At 39.2% G+C, this 24,706-nt stretch overlaps 1 protein-coding gene across 4 annotated transcripts; it reads right to left on the bottom strand.

Annotated features, from left to right (window-relative positions):
- Window positions 1-746: 746 nt before the first annotated feature.
- Window positions 747-23,044, bottom strand: tcf3b (transcription factor 3b). Of its 4 annotated transcripts, XM_079592811.1 has the most exons (22): window positions 22,698-23,044; window positions 22,424-22,573; window positions 18,694-18,790; window positions 17,507-17,579; window positions 14,142-14,203; window positions 13,977-14,049; window positions 13,709-13,749; window positions 13,473-13,605; window positions 13,335-13,381; window positions 10,904-11,003; window positions 10,472-10,608; window positions 10,295-10,391; window positions 9,959-10,017; window positions 9,714-9,792; window positions 9,391-9,467; window positions 8,989-9,192; window positions 6,625-6,736; window positions 6,353-6,506; window positions 6,046-6,099; window positions 4,239-4,474; window positions 3,767-3,919; window positions 747-3,448 (listed from the first exon to the last, which is right to left on the bottom strand). In XM_079592811.1, the coding sequence occupies exons 3-21, from the start codon at window positions 18,766-18,768 to the stop codon at window positions 3,774-3,776; spliced, it is 1,959 nt and encodes a 652-aa protein (XP_079448937.1). In that variant the 5' UTR covers window positions 18,769-18,790; window positions 22,424-22,573; window positions 22,698-23,044; the 3' UTR covers window positions 747-3,448; window positions 3,767-3,773. The 4 variants fall into 4 exon arrangements, with proteins under 4 accessions (XP_079448937.1, XP_079448936.1, XP_079448938.1 ...); XM_079592810.1 differs by having other exon boundaries at window positions 22,424-22,988; XM_079592812.1 differs by having other exon boundaries at window positions 8,989-9,189; window positions 22,424-22,941.
- Between the last annotated feature and the right edge of the window lie 1,662 nt (window positions 23,045-24,706).

Genomic DNA, 24,706 nt, shown 5'->3' with positions numbered 1-24,706 from the left:
TGTTTCAGGACCCCAGGCTGCCCGTTATCAGCCTGATAGAAAATTCTGGAACTGTGCAGACTGCTAATTTGCATAAAACAGCTATGTAGTGTTTTAGGCAACGTTTTAAAATAAGGCTTTGTAATGAAAATGGCAGAAAATACTGCTGATGCCCAAATTTATTGACTTGAATAATGCACCAAGGCATTTATCACAAGTAAAAAAATAAAATAAAATTGATTAAATAAATAACCGTGAGCACAGATTCACAAGCGTGTACCGGACTTACCAATCCATATGTTTACAAGTTACCTAGTAGCAACAACTCTTGTTGCTACTAGAAATAACTAAGTTGTCACAACTTAAAATCTTTAAAATATATTCATGTTTTTTTTTTTTTAGGTAGTAGCATATAAACGTAAACTACTGTTATAACTATAGTAGTTTAAAGGCATTTTCACATCAAGGACAATACATATAAAGTTAAAGCTATCAAACGTTCAAATTTTAGGCTAAAGCCGGTTTTTATTTTTATGATACACCTTGACATCCAACCAGAATCCGTCTTTAAAGCGCGCGAGGATTTTAAGCTTCAGCGCGCTTATTTTAATCAGTATCGTCCGTTGGTGTGTGGATGCTAACTCTTTATAACTATCGTTCTTGGTGTGACTGAACCATAGACTGTAAAAAAAAAGTGTTGACGGGAAGAGCTCTCTCTTCACTCTAAGCATTTCTGGCAAAAGACACGCAATGGTAAGACTTTTATTACAATGTTTTCTTTTATTTAACTCATTTGAAGGTATACAAGATCCAAAGCAAGACATTGAAAAAAATGTATAATTCTGTTATTAAAAATGGCACATTTATTGCTACATTACTGTTATATACAGGACAGTTCTCAATACCTACTTTATATATATATTTATAAAAACAAAGACGAAAAATAATAAAGACAAAAACCGGAGGCACTCTGAAGACAACAGCAGTATTGTTCATGTCCCTACTGCAACTGCAAGACACCAGGTTCTGTAAAATTCACACACTTCTTAATTCTGATGGAAATCATGGCAGCAATCTTACTTCGGCGCACGACCATTCATTCAAAATGTTCACTCAGTTGGACATTCAAGATGCTTCAGGGATTAAAAAGAAAGTAATTTCAGACAAGAAAATCCATGATGACATGACAACACTCCTCCAGCATCTAAAACATTAAGCAGGGGGCAAAAACAAGTCCAGCACTCATATTTTATAGATACTTTCAAAATGAACATGCATTTGAGATGGTATCAGATGGATAATAAAAGAATTACTTGAGAATAACAGTCTAGCATTTCCGGCCCCCATCTGATGAATCGACCAAGATCCTTCAATTTTCTGGTGTGCTTCACAGATCACAGGACACTAGCGTCTCAAAAGCAAAACAAAAAACAAATTCCAACCTAGTTGAGCCAAAGATGACAGGAAGTGAATCCTAAAATTGCCAAAAAGGTACACACACACACACACGCACACACACAGCATAATAATGAGGATGAAAGACTACCATGTTTCTAAATTGCAGATTAAATACTACAACACAGATACTTCCAGAAAGAAACGAAACAAATCCAAAAAGATGGATGAGCCATTTTTGCATTTTGAAATAATAAAACAAATGGTCAAGTTTACAATGAAAGTAAGTTTAGGCACTGACAAGGCATCACTCTCAAAAAATGACAGTCTTGAGAATAAGAAGGCCACAATATATAAATGTTCAAGAACTTTTTATATTTATCAAGAATTAATATTATGTTTCCATTATACTTTAGGACAACCTAAGTTCAGTATCCCCCTTACGGTGAAATGTTATTACTCAGAAATCATATCCATTGTGGACATTTTGACAATTACACAGGTTATAACACCATTTTTTTTTTTTACCTACATACATAATTCAAACCATCAGGGAACATCATCTCACGCACATGACAAAAATCGGGTTGAGACGTACACCTTGAAATGACAATATGATCAACTAAACTCACAGTAAGCCAGTCTGATGGAGACGTGAGATCGTGTACATTTGAATATTACATTCAAACAGGTTGCATTATGTGCATTGGCGAGACTGAAATGATGGCGAATGTTGCTTACACACTACACCATTGCCTAAGAACACTTCTAGTGACGTACAGTTCCCTGAAATCAGGAAACCATCACGAGGTCTTAAACCTCAACACGCCTTCAATCATCATTATCAAATCCCTTTATCATGAGCATAGAGCTATTGGCGGGCATCTGGGATAAAATTAAGGGTGGGTCGCCTCGCCCAAACCTTGCGTTTCTGAAAATATACGCAGGGTCTTTTGAAATCATACGGCGCATCGGACCGTTCACTTGCGCTATAGACACTTCAAACTAATATGTTTTTGTTATTTAGAAATCTACAATGTATAGACTAACAAAAATATATATATTTATATATATTCTTACATTTTTTTTTTTCTTTTCTCAAATCGAAATAACATCCATTACATATGCATGAGGTGGACTTGTGTACACTTTCAGACTTTTGGCAACGATGCGAGCGAGTGATGACTGAACGTATCCTGGTGAAAAAAATAAAAAGGGCTTACGAAAGGAAAGAGGTGAAAGGTCAACTTGGCAATTTTGTGCTTGGAAATGCAATGGAATCCAAGCATAGTCGTCATTGTAACAAAAGCTCATGTTCCTTTTGTGAAGCAGTTTCTTCCGATTGGCTGAACTTGTCAATAGCATCGTGAGAGCTGATGATGCGTGATATTTCCAAAGAGATGAAACAGTCTGGAGAGCTGCGAATGCCCATGTGCTTTTCTCCCTTTCTGGAAGAGCCCTGGCCCACAGAGCAGAGGCCTGCTAGGAAATGCCGTCCTCAAAAGCACCACAGGTTCGCCCCACTTCTCATGGGGTTTGGTTACACAATGCATGTAAGACTGTACCTTTCAGTAGGGAATGACAAACCACATTTAAAAAAAACAAAAACAAAAAAAGACTTGCTCATATACAAGCAACTCCCAAACTTTTGTTCCACACGAGTAAGCAGTTTGCGTCTTATATAAAACGTAACAATTAGGCACAAATCCATGATTAAATTGACGTTTGTCTCGTCTTTCGATCAAAACTCTCTGCAGTGGAAAAAATGTCAGTTGTGGTCAGAAATGTGTCTATTCCTATGATCCATCGTTGTTGGGAAGCAGAAAAATACAAAACGACTTGAGAAAGAGTTCTTCACATTTGTGCTGGTAATTGCGGTCTGGAGTGATCACGGACAAAATCTGCTGTGTCAGTTTTGGCGGGTCGGTTCATGTGTCCAAAATGGTTTGAAGGGTGCATCTCTTTATTTCGTGGATGATATGCTTTCCGAGTCACGATATGCACAGAGAGGGTGAGAACGGTGGAAGAGATTCAAGGTCACTTCTTCCAGGAGCCCCAAGAAATTTCACTGGATCTAAGGAAAGAAAACAGCCATGTTGAGGGATTTATATTAATGTTCTCGTTAAATAAAACGTATTGAATTAAATATTGCATTGGCAGCTTAAGTTAGTATGGTGTAGGGTCTCCTTTTGAAGCCAATAGAGCATCAGTTCATTTTGGGAATGACAGATACAAGTCCTTCACAGTGGCCAGAGCCATTCTGAGCCATTCTTCTTCTTTTGTAGCCATTTATGTTCATAATTTAATGGTGGAAATATCTACTAGTGAACAGAAAGTGTTTGCATCACCTGTTACACAAAGTGAGGCCATGTATAAATGGACATGAACGTACCACATGATCACATGTGACTGACAGAGTTGCGTCCATCTCCTCCAAGGCCTTGATGTGGTCCGGACAGCTGCATTTGAGTGTCTCCAACCACCCCGGACACTTTCTCCTCTTCGCGTCGCTTCAGACAAGCTGCTTTGGGGTTCAGGTTGCGTTCTGGATGAAAATTAATGTAAAAAGGCTAAATGAACAGCAGTTGATTCACTTAAAAGGAAGTATTCAATTTTAGAAAAGTATAGCTGTCCATGTAACAAAGCATTGCATTGATAAAATAAGTCTTCTTTTAAATGTAATACCTTTTAAAATGAATTTTCTGTTGATGTATACAAGGCCAAGTGGACAAAGTTTAATCAAAGCCTACCATATTTCACCCCCAGCCTATAATTTCCCCATGAATATTCAGAATCTCATTATACAAGTAAATGCTGTTGTGTTTAGATACAGAAAAATCGATAATAAGGATGAAAACACATACCACGGACTTGTTGCTCCAAGTTTAGTATCACGTTGACGGCCTGGTGCAGGATGAGCAGTTTGGTCTGGGGTTTATCGTTGGTCAGGTGCAGCTGGCACATGCGGCCCAGCTCTTTGAAGGCCTCGTTGATGTCGCGCACGCGCAGTCGCTCTCGTGCGTTGTTGGCCACTCGTCGCTCCTTCTCCCTCTCGACCTTCAACTCTGGCGGCAAATCCTCATCATCTTCATCATCTAGACTGCAGAGACAATGACATATACATTTACTTTTCAGGTTTTTTTTTTTTAAGGAAAAAATTGCTTTAAATACAAAAAACAAATAAACAATAATCATTAAAAAAAGATAAATAATGCGATAAAAAAACGGGTGCCTGCTCAAGCATATTACCAAGCATAAATGTGAACCATTATAAACATCTTAAAGCTGTACCAGTAAAATGTTAGGTCACACCTGACATAAATGTTTTCTTGTGATAAATACCTTTTGATCTAAAGGCTTATGCATACATGAAATTAGTTTAGTAGAAACATATTTTGTCTATATGCACCACTGTTCAAATGTTTGGGGTCGGTAATTTTTTGTGTTTTTTTATGCATTTGAGAGAAGTTTCTTATGCTCACCAAGGCCACATGATAAAAACCACAGAAAAATATTTTTACAATTTAAATTCACTTTTTTATTTAATTTCATGACAAAGCGGAATTTTCAGCAACATAACTCGTCATCAGTGTCACATGATCCTTCAGAAATCATTCTAATGCTGATTTGATGCTCAAGAAACATTTCTTATTATTATTATCAATGTTGAAAACAGGTGTACTGCTATATTTTTGTGTGAAAACTGATATTTTTACCGAAAGTTAAAAAGAAAAGTATTTATTTGGAATAAAAACAGTTTTTTTCAAGATCTCAAAGAAGAAGAAAAAAAATTACTGACTCCAAACCTTTTGACAACTGAATAGATTTCTTTACAAAATTACCTGTACTTTTTGCATGAGTTGGACCAGATAGTGAAGAAAAGCAGCATAAATGCAAACTCCCAGCATGCACCTCACGTCATAATTTTTATACTTCATAGTTTTGCTGACTTTATCATTTTCACTATTTCATGATAATGATCATGTTCTTAGTTCCATATATGTGGCATATTGTAAGGACTTTTATTCTGAAACTTATATCAAGTATGCTGCTGGTTGTGATTTACTTTCAGTTTCACTGTCACTTGCTCCGCCATTTTCTTCAGGTGTTAATAAAGACCACATTTAATACCTCGTGGCCTACCACAGCTGTAGAATATTCAGCCCAAACTGAACGATGCCAGTGGATGTGAACATTCAAAGCAGTTATAAAGAGTTGAACAGTTCTCTCTCTCCTGTCATGCTTCTTATCGTCGTATGATGAGCATTCACCTACCTTTATCCAATATACAGTCAGTTACAGATAAAGAATAAAAATGTCCAAACTTTTTCCTGGTAGTATATAAAAATCACTAACCCCTTTTAGATCAAGAGATGAATGTTGAATTAAAAGATTTATATATAAAAAAGAGCTTTGTCTGCTGATTTTGCAGTGCTTTGCACATTCAAAGACCTACGGTTCTAGTTTATACTCATGAAAACGTCATATAGGAGAGTCCCACCTGTATCAAAATCATCTTATAGTGTTTCAATGGCTTTAAAAGCCAATGGAAGCATACTGTAAATTCATTTTGTACACAATATCATTCAGACATTTAATGTTTTAAAAGCGATCAAGTGAGCATCCGGAGTCTTTCACAAACATGCACTCTATGGTGGGAGATAGACTTACTCGTCTCCCTGGTCTGATAAACTTGAAAGGACTTGATGGGCAAACACCTCCTTTCTGAAAACAATGTGAGAGTTTGGGAAATGGGGGAGGGGAGAACACTATAAAACATGGTACTTTGTGTGTCGGGGATGCCCAAACACTTTTAAAATCAGGCCTGGCCCCATGTGAAGACAGACAGAAATGTAGACAATTGTTGTAGTAGATCATATTAAGACAACGCAGACTTGCTTCAAACCATCATGTGCCAGAGCGTTTTTGGTTCTGAAAACGTCCAGCCATTTTCATGCATTATGAGGCGAACATGTACCTTGGTCTGGTGCGAGACTGTTTGCTTTCCTTCTTCTCTTCTTCAGACTTATCGGCCACAGAGGAGTTCTCGTCGTCCTCCTTGTCTTCATTCTTAACGTCGGATTTGTTTGACGAATGCGTGGAGTGGGCCAAGCCTCCGGGCAAACTTGAATCTAGAGACAGAAAACCGTCAAATGCTTCACGCTGAAACTAACTCGCAACTTTCAGCGTTTGCATCTGTTGTTTACATGTTGGGTAGGTTCAGAAAGAGAAATTGAAACTGCTGCTCACTGTTAAAACCCTCCGGTGCTCCTCCAGGCTGTGGGGTGCCTGAAGCATGAGCTGGCTGCAACAGGGTGCTGCTGGGAGGAAGGCAGGCATGGTCGTCATGATGGCTTCCAGCCTGCAGGCAAGTGCAACAAGGGAGAGTAATTAGCACATATCAATACCCACAGGTGCATTATTATTGTTTTGTGTTACATGATCTAAACTACGGTCCTGTTATTACCGTTTGGGATGCTAATTTGAAACGGTAGCTACTGATAGTTGTTAAACTAAAGCGAAGGTATTGCGCTTTTGAAAAAGTAACAAAAAGTAGACAGTTACATTAAAGTTATGCACACACACACACTGAAAACTTCTAAAATTTCCTATCAGATTGCATAATTTCTCCAGTGTGGCCGCATAAAACTTTAATGCATTTAGTACATCATTTGAAACAAGTAGTAGCACAACGCTAGACACTTTACATGGCCGCTCGCTCTAACGTTAATGTTAACCTAGATCAATATTATTAGGCGCATATCCAAGTGTTCGTGCCGTGAGTGTGAAAGCTAAATTAGTACCGCGCTTACTGCATGCTTAACTTGACATGCATTTCTCTCTAAATCCGCATCCACTACACTATGAAGATGACGAATCAGCATCGCTAACATCTTTGCAGCCGACACGGACTCAGAAATCGATTAATAATGAATAAATCAGACAGTCTCCCTGCGTTTTTGTTCTCCCAACATGATCATAATCATTACTTTTGCACTGTAGCATGCTTTGTGCGTGCGCTTGAGAGCTTAATTTATATCTTAAATGCTCATTATTATGGTTTAGAATTTCTCTGTAATGTAGAACATTGTTACATTTAATATTCTTTCTCAGCCCTGAAACTGAAACCATTTTCCAATGCCACGCCCCAAGTATATATTTAACTAATTCAATTAATATCATAAACATCCCAGTAGAATGGCTTAAATGACGAGTGACTACTCGACAGAAAAAAATATTTAGTTGACAGCCCTAATATATATAAAGTTTTTAAATTGCAATTAATCACACCTTTTTATCTTGTTTATCATTTGAATTAAAAAAGGGGATTTTCACATTGTTTTTAATGTAAATTTAGGTGTCTTTCCAAAAAAGGGACACTGAGACTCCAAAAGAACACCAAATAACCGAATGCTATAAGGAGTCCTTAAAATTCATAAATGTATGCACAACAAAGCACCCATGAAAAAAATTACATTATTTCACAGTGTACAGTGCTACAGTTAGACTTGTTTACATTTGAAACAAGTCCAGTTGCGATACCGAACAGTACCACATGTTTGCGAATCAATTTAACTGACTCACGCGTGCGTACTGTACGACTCCTGTACGTCACCGCAATCGTCTTTACCTTGATTGCAATCCTCATCCATCAAAACTTTACTAGCGAGATGCTGGTTTGCTTTATCCAGCCAAGAAACATAGTTTGCGTATCATCCGGCCATACAGCGGTGGGATGTTTTGACGTTCCGCTCAGTCTGTATTTCACACAGCGCGATGCGTAAGGCTCACGCTCTTCAGAAACAATCACAGAATATGACACACACACTAGAATGAATAATTCACTGAAAACACAACGTGAGTCTCTATTCTCTCTGCCATCTCTGATGCAATCAGCCTGGTTTTCTTTAGCGCAGTTTTGGACTGATCGTTTGAATGAATTCGCTTACAGGATCATTGGACTGAAAACTTTCCTGGAGTTTAGCGGCTTAAAATTATCTGATCGTAAACAGAGAAGCGAAATCGGGTTAAGGGGTTACAGGTGCTTGCGCCATTGTGTGATAAACTCACGACTCCCAAGATCATCTAACTGCGTGACGCAAATTAAGTTAATGACGCAATTTCGCATGCTTCATTCATTTATTTGCGTTAAATTATTGTAACGCGTTAAGGATTTTGAATTAATCACATGCGTTTAACATTGACAGCCCTAGTATACACACACACACACACATACTCGTTTTAAAAACAAATATTATAATATTTGACATTAATATGAATTATTAACATATATTATGTATTAAATAATATTAAGGCAACACTTTATTTTAGTGTCCTTATTACATGTAAGATGTACTTACTATAGTAACAACAGTAAATTCAGTAAAATACAAGCAACAGTCCCTAAACCAAACCCTATAGTGAGTACATGTTGCTAATTAATATTACTAATTGTTTTTGTGTAATTACACTAACAAGATCACCTTAAAATAAATTGTAAGCAATACTAATAATGACTACTGCATCCAAATAAACCAATTCACTAAAAAGATAATTCCACAGATGCCATTTTGTGTTATCCATTGAATCATACTACTAAGTCTCCACACTAACCATGGCAGGGTGTCTGTTACTTAGGGGCAGTCCTGGGTTGGAAAAGGTCTGAGGGAGACCCCCCATGGATCCGCTGGATGTGGAGACGGCACCCAGTAGACCATGCATGTCGGCATGGGCTCCAGGAATTCCCGGGGCCTGACCCACCGCATGACTTCGGAGCACGTGAATGGCCTCCTCCAGTCGGTCTTCCATTTTGTTCTGCTGTGGAGAAATATTATTGATATTTACCTTAAAGAATACATACAATTTTATATCAGGAGGTATTTTATATCATGATGCATTTTAAAAATGGAGAAATTTATAACTAAATGTTTTAATATATAAATAATAGTATTTAATAATAATGCCCAATCAAAAAGTGACACTTGAGCCATTGAAAAGGGATCTTTTAAAACTTACAAGTGCATGTAGTCCACCCTCATAGTTAGGAGACAGAGCAGTCTGGCCAGAAGCTCTCGACCACTGTGCTGCACCTGCTAAGAAGAACATGATACAAAGCCTTAGTGTGGAACACGTGGAAGGCCACTGTAACACAAGATGGCGCTCTAGAGCTTCATATTCACATTTACACCTCGGCCTACACAAAGCCCATCAATCTAAAGGGAATGATTTACGATTCTTCTGGCTTCTTCTGCATTCACATATTTGTCTTGGTACCCATCAACACAAACAGATCTAATGAACCGGATCTACCTTTGACAGAATAAGACAGCGTATCTTACTTGCAATGCCCTGAGGGGAGCCCACAGGAGTGGAAGGAGTGGAGGAGAAGTTGTTGCTGTTGTGGTCCGAAGGGTAAATCTGTCAATCAAAAACACATGGAACATGACTAAATTTGAAGCTCGGCACACCTCCAACTATATGGCTAATAATAATCTGTAATGAAAGGATCATTGAAAGTCTGAATAATCCTTTGACTTCACATGGCCAAATGCTCTTTCATGGTGATTAATGGAAGCTCACTCACCGAAGCAAGAGCTTTTCCGATCTCATCACCTGAGCTGCTTGCGACTGGGCCTCTATTGGCTGAGGGGGAGAATGAGAGAACTTATTACCTTCATTTATTACATCAATGTCATGTCTCCTCATCTGATCCATAATTTGCTAATCCGCTAAAAATAACCATTCAAAATCTGAATGAAAGATTGAAGGCCATTTCCTCAATTATAGTTCAAGTTCAGACTAGTCTAAGACCAAAATTGATTTCACAAGAAGAATCAACTTTAAGATCCAATCTGAACCCAATTACAAGCTCATTTCACAACCTAGAGGACATTCAATTAAAACGATGAAGGTAATTTACCCAAAATGCTGTCTGATCCATTCATGGAGGATGAGTGGCTATAGGCTGCGGAGCCCGAATGGAAACCATTGACGTCCGCTCCATGTAAAGGGTAGTTCTGTAGAGACAAACGCAGTGATTGGAGCTTCTGAAATTTAAGCCCTTCTCCAAAACCTTCAAAATTTTCAGAAGCCATACCATCCTGTCTTGTGCGTTTATTGCGGAGAAGGAGCCAGGCTGATTGATGTGTGGCGAATTCCCCAGCATAGCCGTGTATCCTGACTGACCTAAGGGTCCAGAGGGGGCCCAGTGGTCCGAAGAGGAGTGTAGGCCCTCTGCGAACACAAAGGCAGATGGGAAGGATCAATACTAGTTAGCAGCACAAGAACCTGTGCAGACATGCTATCATAATCCACAGAAACATTTGTCTTTGTGCATGTTCCTAATTTCAAACAAATCAAACAAACAAAACTACAAGATAATTGCTTAATCATTAATAATCTGTTTGCAACATGTCTGCGTGAACATAATATGTACCAATTAATATTAGCATCACATTAGGGCTTGAGGAGATTGGGTTTTTAGATGTGGCACAGACTTCTGCATAATTGTATTTCCCCATATACACACCTTGCATGTAAAAAGATCCTGGGTACACAGTGCCAGGTTTGGAGCCTGGGTAGGCAGCACCATCACGGATATAGTCATCACCAGAGGTGGCAGCATAAACCTGCATTTATAAACAAGGTACATGAAGGACACGAAGAAACATGACATTCGTATAGTAACAGGGTTCATATGGACAAAAAAACCAAGGCAAATCGCTTTCACATGAATGCGCAACTTGGTATGGATCCCATGAAGCTGGCAAGCACTTTGTGGTTTTCGGTACAAATGACGTGTACGCGTGTTTCCATAGTGCCCCCTCAGATAAAGTGGCAGGGACAGAGAACAGAGCATGCTGGGAAATGCGCCACGGCCATCTCATGGCACAGTCGGCGCTTCCTCTCGCACTCCCATGAGCCAAAAAAGGAGAGGGAGGGCAGCTACAGGGAGCACAATCACTAAGAGTGAGTCCAAATCAAGCTAAGCACACTGGGTAATGACATCTCCCATAACACTGTAATGGAAAAACCAGGTACTTGTTTTGTTTTTAATAATAATAATTATATAACTAAATTATACTATTATACAATATATATATATATATATATATCTTTCATAGGAAGCCTTAAATGGAACTGAATGATGATCGGAAATTCGTCTGAATACAGGAGCCTCGAGGCATACGTTCATACAGCGTATTCACCAACAAGCACGTTTTAACATGTATGATTTGTATGTTTGTCTGTATGTGCGCATACATGAGCGAGTGTTTGGGAGGGAGGGGGCGCCGACGGGCGGGTGGGTCTAGGGCCAGTGGAGAATACAAATCCAGCAAAGCGATATTTCTCTTTTGCCTGTAATTTGATTTAACAGGGAGAAGTGGGATGGGAATGGAGAGATGCACTTCTAATTACAGAGCCATCTGCCTACTCCTGGAGCCCGTCCAACTCCACAGGCAGCTGGGCTGAAGAGGGGAGGGGTGAGAACAGTGGGGGGAGAGGTCTTGCTGAAGAAGTGGTAGGAGTGGAGCAAAATAGACTGGTCGATTATGTAGAAACCACATAAAAGAACAAATGAGGGAGGGGAAAAAAACCTGCGAATGGCCCTCTTCTCTGAAGTTCACCAGGAAACACATCCTCACAATGATTTGTTGATGCACTCGACAAGATCAAGGCAAGCCCAGACAAGTTAAGGATCAATATCCTTTAGTGCTGAGCCAAATTTGGATTTAAACTTAAAATGTCTAATGCATGCTAAAAGTAGCAGGTGAGCATTGGCGCAATCATTGGGGTGTTATAATGCTGTGGCGGCACAAGAGGAAGTTATACTGAGCCATAGAGTGGGATTCAGCAGGAGCTAGAACCCTAGCTCATCAGAAGCCATTAATCTGAGCTAAGACAAGCGGCGAGCGAGAGAGAGAGAGAGAGAGAGAGAGAGAGAGAGAGAGAGAGAGAGAGAGAGAGAGAGAGAGAGAGAGAGAGAGAGAGAGAGAGAGAGAGAGAGAGAGAGAGAGAGAGAGAGAGAGAGAGAGAGAGAGAGAGAGAGAGAGAGAGAGAGAGAGAGAGAGAAAAAACGGACTCACAACTGGGTCACTTTGGAAGAGGGGGAGGATAAGGTCTAGCATGGGCAAATCTGTAGGATCGTGTTTGGGGAGAGGGTTTAGAGGGCAAAGTGTTGAGCTAATGTGGATTTAGACTATGAAACAACAGTTACGCATCCCATTACTCAAAAGAAGTGGTTTGGAAAGGGGTATGGCTACTTGCATGTTTCCTCAAGTTAATGTCGACTTGCAATGGCCAAAGGTTCAGAAATATTATGAACCTTAGTTTAGTCATGGAAGAGGTCTTCTTATTTTGACGCAAATTAAAACACATCCTTCCAAAAACATTCCAGTGGACAAACTTTTGATTGAACAGACGGTATGTTTTGTTGGCTAAACGATTGACACATCAATAGAATCTTTTAGGAGGACTCTTATGTCTAACACTCACTGCCTTTTTCTTGGTTGTTCACGCCATATTAAATATGTTTCTGCTCCAAATAAGATCTATAGCAGCGGTGTCCAATCCTTCTACTGGAGGGCGACCTCTTTAAGGCATGTATGTTAACTCTATTGTAGAGCTAAACTCTGTAGGAAGGTGCTCCTCCAGTGACAACCCTTGTCTATATGCTTTGGGACTAATGTCAAACCATTTCAGATGCCACACCATTTTAGGTGCCATAAGTACTGAAGTCAACTCTAAAAGTTCCTGTAATGGACACTATATAATTCTTACGTACTTTAGCATTGGCAGAAAAGCTTACCATAAAAGCTTAAGAGCATAACTTTGCTGACTTAACATCAGTGTATTTCCTAATAATTAAAAACATGAGATCTTAAAATTGAGATCTTAATCTTTAAAAAACTTTCTCATGGGAAACATTGGTGAGAGAATATTTCGGAAAGGTCACTCACTGAAGATGGCAGTCCTGGCGGCTTCCTGATCTTTTTTGGTTGGGGATCTGTGAAAAAGATTAAAACAGACATGGTACTCTTTTTCTTTCAATATTGACTGATCCAACACAAGTCTAGTAAGAGATGCATGTTCTTTACCCATGGCTCCATCAGAGGGGCGTCTTCGGGGGTTGTTGGGGTATGAAGGGTAGAATTGTGAGCCTGACTTCAGACCGGATGGGGACATGGCATCTGCAGAAGGCATGGCGATGTCTGAGGGCAAGAACCCCGGCTATAGGGAACAACAGATTGGTGGGTTTGGATCAAAAGAGAGAGGATGATATCAAGGAGGTGAAGCACTTTCAAGAGTTGCTCTTTGACGTGATTAAACTTACCTGGCCCCCAAAGGAAGAGTATGGACCCCTTTCATTCTTACCTATGAGTAAAAAAATAGTGGGTGTTGTTAACAAATACATATGTCCAAAAAACACAATGATCGGAGGAATCACAAGTCAATTAAGAGTGAATTGACTTCTTAGAGTGAATCCATTTGGTGAGGCCAAAAATGAGCTCATTTACCTTGGGCAACCTCGAGGCAACCCATGGGGCAGTTTCTACACCAGCGGCTTTGAGATCAACCAACCAAACATTGGTAAAACTCACCACTAATCCCTGTGCCAAGGAATGGGGAAGATAGTCCATCATGTTCATTGTAGTGCGAACCCTCTCCATAGCTCTGAAAAAGCACAGACAGAAGCAGGTCAAAACTATAAAACATGCCCAAACAACACCTTTAGACGGCCAACAAGGCATTGGGTTTGCCCGTACCTGGTTAAAAGATGGACTGTTTTGATCTCCGGCAGCCCAAGTACTACTGCGCTCTTCCATACCTACAAAGCAATTGATCACAAGCTGTCAGACCAATTCTCCAATTCTGGCATGCACTAAACCTTCCCATCAAGATCCTTCTTAATTCTCCGTTCATGCAATAAGGCCATTGGACATTTGGCGGCTGGTTCTCGGTGCTTGTCAGACAGTCTCTGGATCTCATCCAAAACCATCACACCACACTAATATCCATGTCATTCAGCAAGCCTCAACATCACTGACCATAAAGGGAGCATTCATTCAGTCACTGGATCTCATTAAGACAAGTTGGGGGGAGGAATATCACGGCAAGCAGAACAAAAACAGGCTGATCAAAGAATTGCGAAATTAGCATCATTGTACAATTGGGAGTGGAGACCCATAGGGACAACACAGGTCTCAGAACAAGGTATACAGGATATGTAGTGTGTGTGTGTACAAGGTTCTCCTCATTGCCATCAATATGCTTTATATGTAGAAATATGGATATTCAAAAACATTGCGGAAACGTTTTAAAGTGTACTGGAGCAGAAATTCCTCATAAAGCATTCCCCTCTGCCTCCTGTCTTATGCCTTAATGCAAAGCTCTCCAAAGACACATGGCTTAATTGCATGCTGATTTGCATAATTGTGCATATTAATGCAGTTGGTTTATGAATATTCATATTCTCCTTTTGATTTTTTTTTTTAGGTCTAATTAAAAATGTGTGAGAGAAGAGGGGGTCTCAGCCAGAGCGGCCACTGAAGGCTGAGCATGAGTGATGAAGCTAACAAAGCAGAGCAAATAGCGACATCCACGCTGACAGCCGTGATCTATGGAGCCCACGCAGGCAGCATGGGAAATGAAGTGGGCACTGACTGAGTGAGTGAAAGAATCTCCCTGGCAGAATCATCTTATGTGGGGGAAAAATGAAGTGGCAGAGATACGGATTCAGATGCAGAAGGACCATATAAGAGGTTTAACATGGCGAATGGCTTTGGATGGCATTTGTCAGTAGGACTGACAATTGGAACGACCATATTAGCAAACTAAACTGGTGCTTTTTCAGTCAGATTTGGTTTTGCATATACAACAATGCAATTTATCTTTTGAGTTATTGGACACTTATTTGCTGCAAGCATCAAAATGCAATTCTACAAAGACAAATCTGACATTCAGTCAAGCAGGAACTGATTCCATTTCCTGCGTTGAGGAAAGATCATTTCCTTTATACACTCCTTCAAATGCATCAGCTCCACAGCGTGCCATTATTCATGTTCAGATCGCAGCAGATATAAAATGTGAAGTCATAAAGACTGTGTGTGTGTGTGTGTGTGTTGGGGTGTAATCGGGGGGAAATGGGCTCTGTCCTGTCCTAACGCTGTCCTCAGTGGGTGACGTGTTGGGCAGCTGTGGAGGTGAGCGAGAGGACGCCTGGTGAAGTCCTCCCATGCAAGAACTCCCACAAACAGCAAGGCTATGCCCAAGGAGGGGGGAGGAGATGGCCTAATGCAATTAGCACCCTTCCGAGCACTTTTGTCTTGAGGAACAGATGCACTTCTGAAGGCCATTGCTTCCTCTAAACATGTCCTTACTTTGTGGATTTTCAGATTGAATCATAGGGGACAGTCAGAAGTTTAAGTACTGGCCAATTTGTAAATCACGGTTTAAAGCTGAACAGTTATCCAGTCCATGCAAGGAAAAAGGTTTAATTCAAGATCACAGTTTATGTTACAACACTTTTAGGGGGATTTTTAAGGAATGTTTTGGGTTGAATAAAGTCAAGCTCTATCAACAGAATTTGTCACGTTACCACAGACAATAAAATATGACTTGTCCCATAGTTCTTTAAAAAGAAGGACAGGGCAACACAATAAATGTTAAAATACACAGTTTAGAAGACATAAGTTTTTAACATGACTAGTTTGATAAATTACAAATTATAACCTTGCCTGTGCAAAAGTATATACAAAACTTGCAATTCCTGTCATGACCATGTAATGAACTTTTGGACAATTTGTGCAAAAGAAAACCTTTTTACAAATAGAAGACTTCAAACAATTGGTGATGAATAACTAAAAGTTTATCTGGCTGGAACAGTGGTCTCAACACAAAACTGACAACTTTACAGTTCAAATAATACACTTTAAGGACAAACGCAAGTGATTTAAAAACCTTTAAAAAGCTTCTTAATAAAAAGCTGAGGATAGGGTCATAATTATTTTCTGTGGTAAACGAGAAGATGCCTACAAATGATGCCAACAGAGCTTAAGATTTACTGAACCCTTCCTTTAAGAGTTAAACTGAATACTGAGGTTTATGTTGACTGATGTGGAGACCTTCTAGAAGCATCTCCCAAGTGACAGATTTAAGAGTCGGGGTCACCTCGGTGTCAGGTAGCTCTCGCAATAAAAATCTCAAACTGAGACATTAGCTTGGCCCTGCTATGTAATTGGCACTTTAGGCCACCACAGACCGAGAGTGAAGCTGGTGATCTTTCACGGTGTTTCTTTTGCTGTTTTCATGCGGCCTCCTGCGGGGTGGTGGGAGGTATGAGAGAGCTTTGTTGCAGAGTAGGTCCATTTCCTGTCAGTTGGCAGGGGGAGAAAGTGTTTTCTTGTGTGGGGGGAGGAGTGTTTTACGCGGTGGGGTGGGGGAATCATTTGGAGACCGTAAGGCCTTTATTTAAGTCTTTGTTCTCAGATTGTTCTTATTCAAGGCTAATGTTTGGAGTGTCGATTGGGATACAGACAGACACGCTGGAAAGACTTGAAGAGAAACGCATGGGATGTTCATGCCTTTGACAGCTTGTGAAACAATCCTAACTGGAGCAAAACCAGCCAACAATGGGAGCAAAAATAACATGTAAGAGTGGGGTGTGCAACTGGTTATAAAGAAAAAGATGACAAACATAGAAACAAAGCAAAATACAAACTTTTTAACTGACAATGAGATTTGGGCTGTTAAAATGTTTAGGACTCAGCCATTTTTACAAACAGCAATGCAACTAATCAGTCCCTCCTCTTGACCTAACAAAGTTTTTATGATGTACAAGTTTGTGCAATAGGTGCTTCAACAGAACAACCAGTTCAAAGGGATGCAAAAATGCCCCAAGCTATGACTCTGGATATACTACAGTGTATTCATAAAAGAGGGGATTTAGGAAAACAAGAAGAAGCATGTTCTTTTGCTCTGTTGAGAGGAGTGAGCACTTAGCAACTAGCCCAAACACCTCAACTGCTATAAAAAAAAACACACCACTTTAAACTTATTAAACACAAATAATATGTGGCATTTCTCTTTAAACAAGCAAAAAAATGGCATGCGTTTAGTAGTGAATATTTACCTGAACCACTAAATTGACTGCTAGCAAGTGTGGTTGGTCTGTTCTTCCCATTAGCCACAGGTGGCGCAAACATCTACAACAGATAAATAAGAAACAGAGATCGAGTTAAGCATAATAGCATATCACAGCAAACTCGCTTCAATAGGCTCAACGCAATGTGACAAACTAGTTCAAACGTTTAATGCTTAAGGTCACATCACCTTTGCCAGATATAACCCACTAAAATGAATCAATCTGGAAAAGAAAAAAAAAACTCATAAAGTAGTACAGCTCTTTAAAGATGCATCCTTGGATTAAACTACAAAGAAGGTTTGTAGGTTTGAAGGTTTCAGAGAAATGGATGAAGAACACCCGTTTACTTGGATTGATGATGTCTTTGTTTTTGAAGTGCAAAGATAAACCTGTAAGCAGCAACAGTGCCAGCCTTGCATGGTGCATGTGAGAGACATTCTGGTGTGGTAGACATTTTTCATGATGCGAAACATCTTTTACACCACGAGAAAGAAGATTCTGAATGCATAATCCGCAAATCCTTCGGTTTTTGCAAAAGTTCAAGGCTGGAAAATTAATGCGATATGAGGGAGTGACTAAACCATCAACAATTTGTAATTAGATGTGAGATCATAATGCATTTGGTCTGGCACGTCTGATTATCAATGTATTGTCTTAATTGATTCACTGCTTCAGTAGATGGCAATTTTCCAATGCAATAAATTAAGCATGGTCGAGCCATCCAATGAATCAAGCGATTAACATTTTTATATTCGCTATTTTTTAATGCTATTTAGGATGGCATGACCGCCAGGAATAATCAATTTTTAACAACAGGTGAATGGAGAATAATAAATGAAAGGATAAGGAGGAAAAAAATGGTGAGATGTTAAAATTAGAGAGGATTGAGTGATGGTTATTATGCCGAAGACGTTTCAAATGGCAAACCACACTTCTCAGAAGCCAGTCGGAGGATTGCACATGATTTAATGATCCATTATCATGTTTATAGCCACCAACAACACTTCCATACATTCAGCGTTGCGACGTGAGATGCGATCAGTCCAAAGAGGAATGAAGAAAAACTGATAACCCCTGACTACAAGGTCAGATTTTGTAGAAGAAAATAAGGATAGATGCAAATCTATAAAGCAGTTTTTGTCCAGATCAATGACAGACTCCAGTTTCTTCCTTACCGCACTGAAATCCAACAGGTCACTGAGTTCCTTATCTGTTCCCACTGTAGCCATTCTCTGGTGCGCCTCGTTCATACCACTCGGTCTTTAAAGCACCCTGCAGGAGAAAAGCAGAGTAAGAGACAGCTGTGGCGAGCCGTCTAAAGACCAGATGAATGAGAAAGGCAGTGATGAAGTGCAAGTCAAGTGTTGTCGTATGGAATAGTAGATAGAAGTGGAAGTGTATTGTACTTATAATATACATATCTCATAAGAGTATATTACCAGAGTTTGCATGTTCCACATTTTTTGACATGGATGGATTGAAAAATTTTACTAAATTTAATTAACTAACTATGCATTGCTTGAGGAGGTTTCACGAAACATCAGTGCCAAGTTATTATCTTTGTCCAAGAATTCAATCTTAAACCTAAAACTTGCCTGATAATAAATTTGGCCGAGGACATCCAGCATGTTTTACACTTAGTCTTGCGTTACAACGATATGGCTAGAAAAGCATTACAAGAAAAAGTAAAACCATTTTTTTGTCAGTCCTTCTATCCGTGTCCTCAACCAGTTTTGTAATATCAATCACTCTTAGTAAAATTGTTGTGTTATGCAACATCAGGACAGCAATGAAACTAAATGAAATCAGCAATAATTCAGTTTCCATGAAATAATGATATCCATCAGCACATGGAACATGCAAATCAGTGTTCTTAACTTATTGTACATCTCTATCCTGTGTATGATTTATAGTTATCTGGCCAGTAGTTTTGCATAAAAGGAGACAATCAAACAAAGGAGGAAAACATTTAAACAACCTCCAACTGGAGTAAAATGTTTTAAAAGTTGCCAATTTGATCAAACTTTTCTCAGTGGCATCTTAAAGGGATAGTTCACCCAAAAATGAAAATTACCCCATGATTTTCTGACCCTCAATCCATCCTAGGTGTACATGACTTTCTTTCTACTTTCTTCAAGGCCGTATGCTGGAAGTTATATAAATATGGATATTTTTCTTACTCAACTGCATCGCTTCACTTCAGACGGCCTTTATTAACCCACTAGAGCCGTATGGATTATTTTTTATCATGGATGGATGTGCTTTTTTGGGCTTCAAATTGTTCAAAATATCATCCTCCATTCAATGCCATAAAAAAGCTTGGAAGAGCCATGACATTTTTTTTATATAACTCCGATTGTATTTGTCTGAAAGAAGAAAGTCATATACACATAGGAAGGCTTGAGGGTGAGAAAATCATGGGGTAATTAAACATTTTGGGTGAACTATCCCTTTAAGGAGTCCTGTACGCTATTGCATGCCAACAGGTGGTGTGCTTTAGCAGTTCTTATTAGCCTTTCCCATCAACAGTCTGATTATAACACTATTGCAAGCCAATGGCTAAAATAAAAGTGTTTTTACACCTTGCAAATACATTTTATTCACACTGCTTTCTTGACTCCCAAACAAAAGCAGCTGAATAAAAACATGTAGCCCCCCTCAGTAAAAAAGACATTAAAGATATCAAAATTCACGCAAACCAAAACAAAGCCAAATCACACGTAGGCTACATATAGGCCTATATTTCACTCAGTAGCCTATACTGGCATTGTTCCATGTAAAATCTGACAAATGTCTCAGAAACTAGACATGGAGCCGTTTTAACTGCTATGATCAGCCCTGCTGGTTGACGTACGAGGTGAAGGCCATAGTATTAGGGTTGGAAATCGAAAACCGGTTCTTTTTAGGCCTATACATGAAAAATGGAAATGCATGATTTATGACGTACAGGTCCTATAACAGTTCTCAAGCGCTCAGATCACCGTATTCTGACAGTTTCTTCAATTCTTCTTATTATTGAATCTACAGTATGAAATACGCGATCAGACTAGTCCGATTCTTGAACCAATGACTCTAGGAGCCGATTCTTTTAAGTGATGCAAAATACAGCTCAACCCGCGTGATTCCATTTTCGAACGAATGATTCTTATGAACCGGTTCTGTGTCGTGCATCAACAATCCTTATGAATCAGTCGGTGCTGTTGATGAATTAATCTAGCCCACTTATAAGTTTTTACTTTCGTTATATCTGATTCGAAATTAACGACTTAAATAAGCATAATTACTAACTGGTTGTTCATATGACAACGTGCATAAGACAGGCCTACACATCATGGGCCTAAAATGAATGAAATATGCAAGGCTACCTTTTGTTTGTTTACTATTTCCATTTAGAATTAAGCCCGGTTTTAAAGAATTGCATTAATGGTGTCTCTAAAAGTCTGTAAAAGTGTGAACACACCTTTGCAAAAAGTGTTACATGTAGGCTAGCCTATATCACTCCGGTTCTGTTTAAATCTGAAATGTTCACACAATTTGCCAAAATACTGTTGTAAATGCAATATTTGTAGCATTTTTCCTCAAAACATGATTTCGCCAAAAGCTTTAAATTCGTCGAGGAATAGTTAGGAAACCAGAATCATTATGAGGAAACTGAAGCAGAATCGTTAAATTCCTACGATTCCCACCCTAACGGTAAATGTTCCTATCTTGACTCTCACACAACACAAACACACACCTACGGCAAAAAAATAAATAAACGGATGAGGTGACACCGAAAACCAGGAAAAACGCGTTTGGAAGGCATTTCGTGCCTTTAAAATAAAATTGTCTTTAGTCTGCTATCATCACTGCAGTTTATTGGCGGTTAGTCTAGTTGTAAGAGAGCGCAACAGTGTTGCCACTAAGCACCATAATGTAGCCAACCCGAACTAAATCCACGTTATGCATAAAAATACGGAAAATATACCACGATAAGGTCTAGCCTATTTAAAAAAAACACATCTGAATTATTGAAAGTGGAACTAGTGTTTAGTCACGTCCCTTTCTTTGTGTAAGTACGGCTAAGCTTACCCAGACATGAACAATGTCAATATTTATTCTCAGTTGTAAACTTATTGTATTCCGATAGCAAACCATTTCAAAAACCGATAGGCCACATCGATCGCACGCACGTAATTTTGATAAGCACGGCATTATTATCAATATTAACCAGGCCTCCGGCCGATTATTCTCAATTATTCATGGTGTTGTGAGATAAACGTACGAGCTTGGCTGGGGATAAAGCTAAAGTTAATAAAAGTACCGCGACAAAATGTCAACTTTTCCTCAAGAGACTCGCGATTTGATGAAGGCGAGTGGGGGTGGGGGCACGAGGAATTTCCTGCCAAAAATATTCAACGAAGTAACCGTATTAACCAAAGGCTTTGTGAAAAGCAAACCTGGATACAACGCACTACAACTAGGTGCTCAAGTTTAGTCGGAAGTGATATATTTTAACAAGTACTGTAACAAATGTAGCATATGTAACTTTAGTCATTAGTAATTTGTCAATTAAATTTGCACTGACAGCTCTCGCTCTTAGTCCGTTCAACTCATTCGCGCCCCACAAAACTAATCCTTACTTTGATAAAAGGACAAAGGAGTCATTTCTGTTAGGATAGAACTGGGTTAAAGACCACCAGCACAAAAACTGGGTAGGACTTCCCACCACCACCACAGCCACTAAGCAAGCAAAAAAAAAAAAAAAAACTCTGCATCCCCCCACTTCCATAAGCAGACATCCCAAAAACTTGCTATATTGAACTTCAATACGCAATTATGTGACTTCTCTGATGTAAATGAGAGACTAAAATTATTCAACTTAGCAACCCAGTAAAACACTACAAAATAACCAAAAAGCATTACCTCTGTTTATCAGTTGTATTACATCCAGTTGTAAAAAAGAATGGTTGAATCTCGCAGGGGAAAAAACATAAAACTTGAAAGAATTTGAAGCACGGCGCATTAAAGGCTGATAGGCGCAACAATGTGTGTTATTTCTCCTTTGACATCCTCCTACAAAACACAAACGTCACAAATACAATGTTGCAGGTCTGTATCCAAACAATCCCGCGCCACGACTTCCTTTATGTTGTTACAATTGAGGTGAATTCATTCTTCTAGTAGACATCTTGACCACCTCCATCCACATTGTGAGCAGCAACAATGTATTCCTCCGCATGGAAAGAGGGGCCTCAAACGCTCGGGTGTCCAGTTTCATGTGCCCAGGGGAGTCAAGAGTTTATTCGACAAGGTCTACGGATTAAAATGCACGGATGAGTCAGGACGCGCACAATGGTTGTTAATCATTTGTCAGTCAATGTTTAATAGGTATGCTTTAAGGAAAAATGAATTGATAATAGGAACTATAATTTCCGGCGGAGGTTGCTGTAGAAAAGTAAGCGGCATTTATACAAGAGCAGCAAGAGATGGAGAGATAAACCCGCATGCTCGTTGCCAATAGAATGGCGACAGGAAGTGATAGGCAGATGGAATGTCCAATAGTTACACGTTTATTCACTTCAGACCCGCCCATTTCGTGACGAACGCTGTGTGTTCAGTGAGGCTGACTGAAGGGGCTAAGCACAGCCTGCGTGACATCATTTTATTAGTCTGGTTAACGTAGACGCCCGCACGTTGTATCGCTACTTTGGCTAAAAACATAAAGTGTAGCCTATTCATAATCCGGCGCAGAAACTTTATAAATAGTAGGCTACTTAAAAAAAAAAAAAGTTTACCGTGCACATTTTTGTCAAAATAAACGCCAATGGTTCAATATTCAGAAATACTTATTTGTAGGACTGTTTAAGAGTTTAACATTCTTTAGTTTTGTATGAAAAAACCCAACTTGGGGCTTATTAACGACTTGGTAGTTTGTAACTAGATCTGTACTTAATTTGGTTACATCATTGCCATCATTGTACAAGTTTTACAAAGCTTAAGCCAAGCATTTTTGAGCTGTCTTAACTGAAAGCAACTTGCTATGACATATGTTAATGTTTTTTTTCAAAGGCACGTTCATAAAAGCTTCCTAATTTACGGCCTACTCCTGGCTCAATCTAGCTGTCTGTGAAACCAGGCCCATTTGTTTCTTAAGGAACAATATGTAAGATTTGTGGATTTTAAAAAACACTAAAACAATGTTGTTGACTTGTGTACCAATAATGTTTAACTCCAGAGAAATCAGCCATTTTAACCAGTGTAACGGCGTCAGTGTGATGACCACGTTACCCTCGATTTCCAGGTTTACTTCTGTAGAAACCATGGAAACACCAAAGACGCTTTAATAATGTTTATTAGACAGGTGAGCAACTGTTTGGATACCTTAGTCAGGTTAGTCCTATTGCTTGAATTTCTTGTTTTATCACGATTTTTGTACCATGCCTCAAAGACAACAGTATTTTGTCAAGTGGCCAACATAAGCTGTATTTGTAGTAACAGTAGCCCAATGCAGCATTTTCTCCACCATACAATATATTTTAAACTGCATGCCATTTAGCAACACAAGTCATCCATCTTTTATTAATATGATGTTCTATCTATCTTGCAATGGGCAACAAGTGTCTCATAACAGCCACCGAGCGAATGCACATTATGTTATGTAACGTTAACATAACTTTCAACACACTCAAACGTATTTTTTGTATGATTTTTTTTGACCAAGTAAAACAGCGCTGCGTTACCCCACAATTTTAGTTCATCAGATAAAGCGACATGAGTAGTGATTCAGCATTTGCGTCTTTTTTATTTGAGTGAAATAAAAAAATGCGAACTTAAGAGAACAATTAACAATTGTAATAAAGTTCAAGTTTGGGGAAAAGGAGGCAGACATAAAATGTAGCTTTAATTGTAAAATAAACATAAACAACAAAGCGAAAGAAACGGCAGCGGCCGACTGTGGCATATAAGCATAATAAAAACAGCTGGGTAAAATGTCCCAGGCTCTCGCTCCCGCCCTGCTCTATACCACAGTGACGTTAATAAAACTTTAATACATTCGCTCACGGATGAACATGATTTCTGTCGGAGTCCCGTCGGATTCCTTTCCATCGACTGAAGAGGTGAAGACGACAACTTCCAAGATCCCACGCTCATTCTTCATCAAACTATGCATTTGTTATTGTTTTGAATAAGCGACATCTAGCAGCA

Source organism: Phoxinus phoxinus, assembly GCF_949152265.1.
Source record: "Phoxinus phoxinus genome assembly, chromosome: 20".
Lineage (NCBI taxonomy): Eukaryota > Metazoa > Chordata > Actinopteri > Cypriniformes > Leuciscidae > Phoxinus > Phoxinus phoxinus.
Note: the sequence above shows the minus strand (reverse complement) of the source record. Positions and strands in the feature narration are given on the sequence as shown.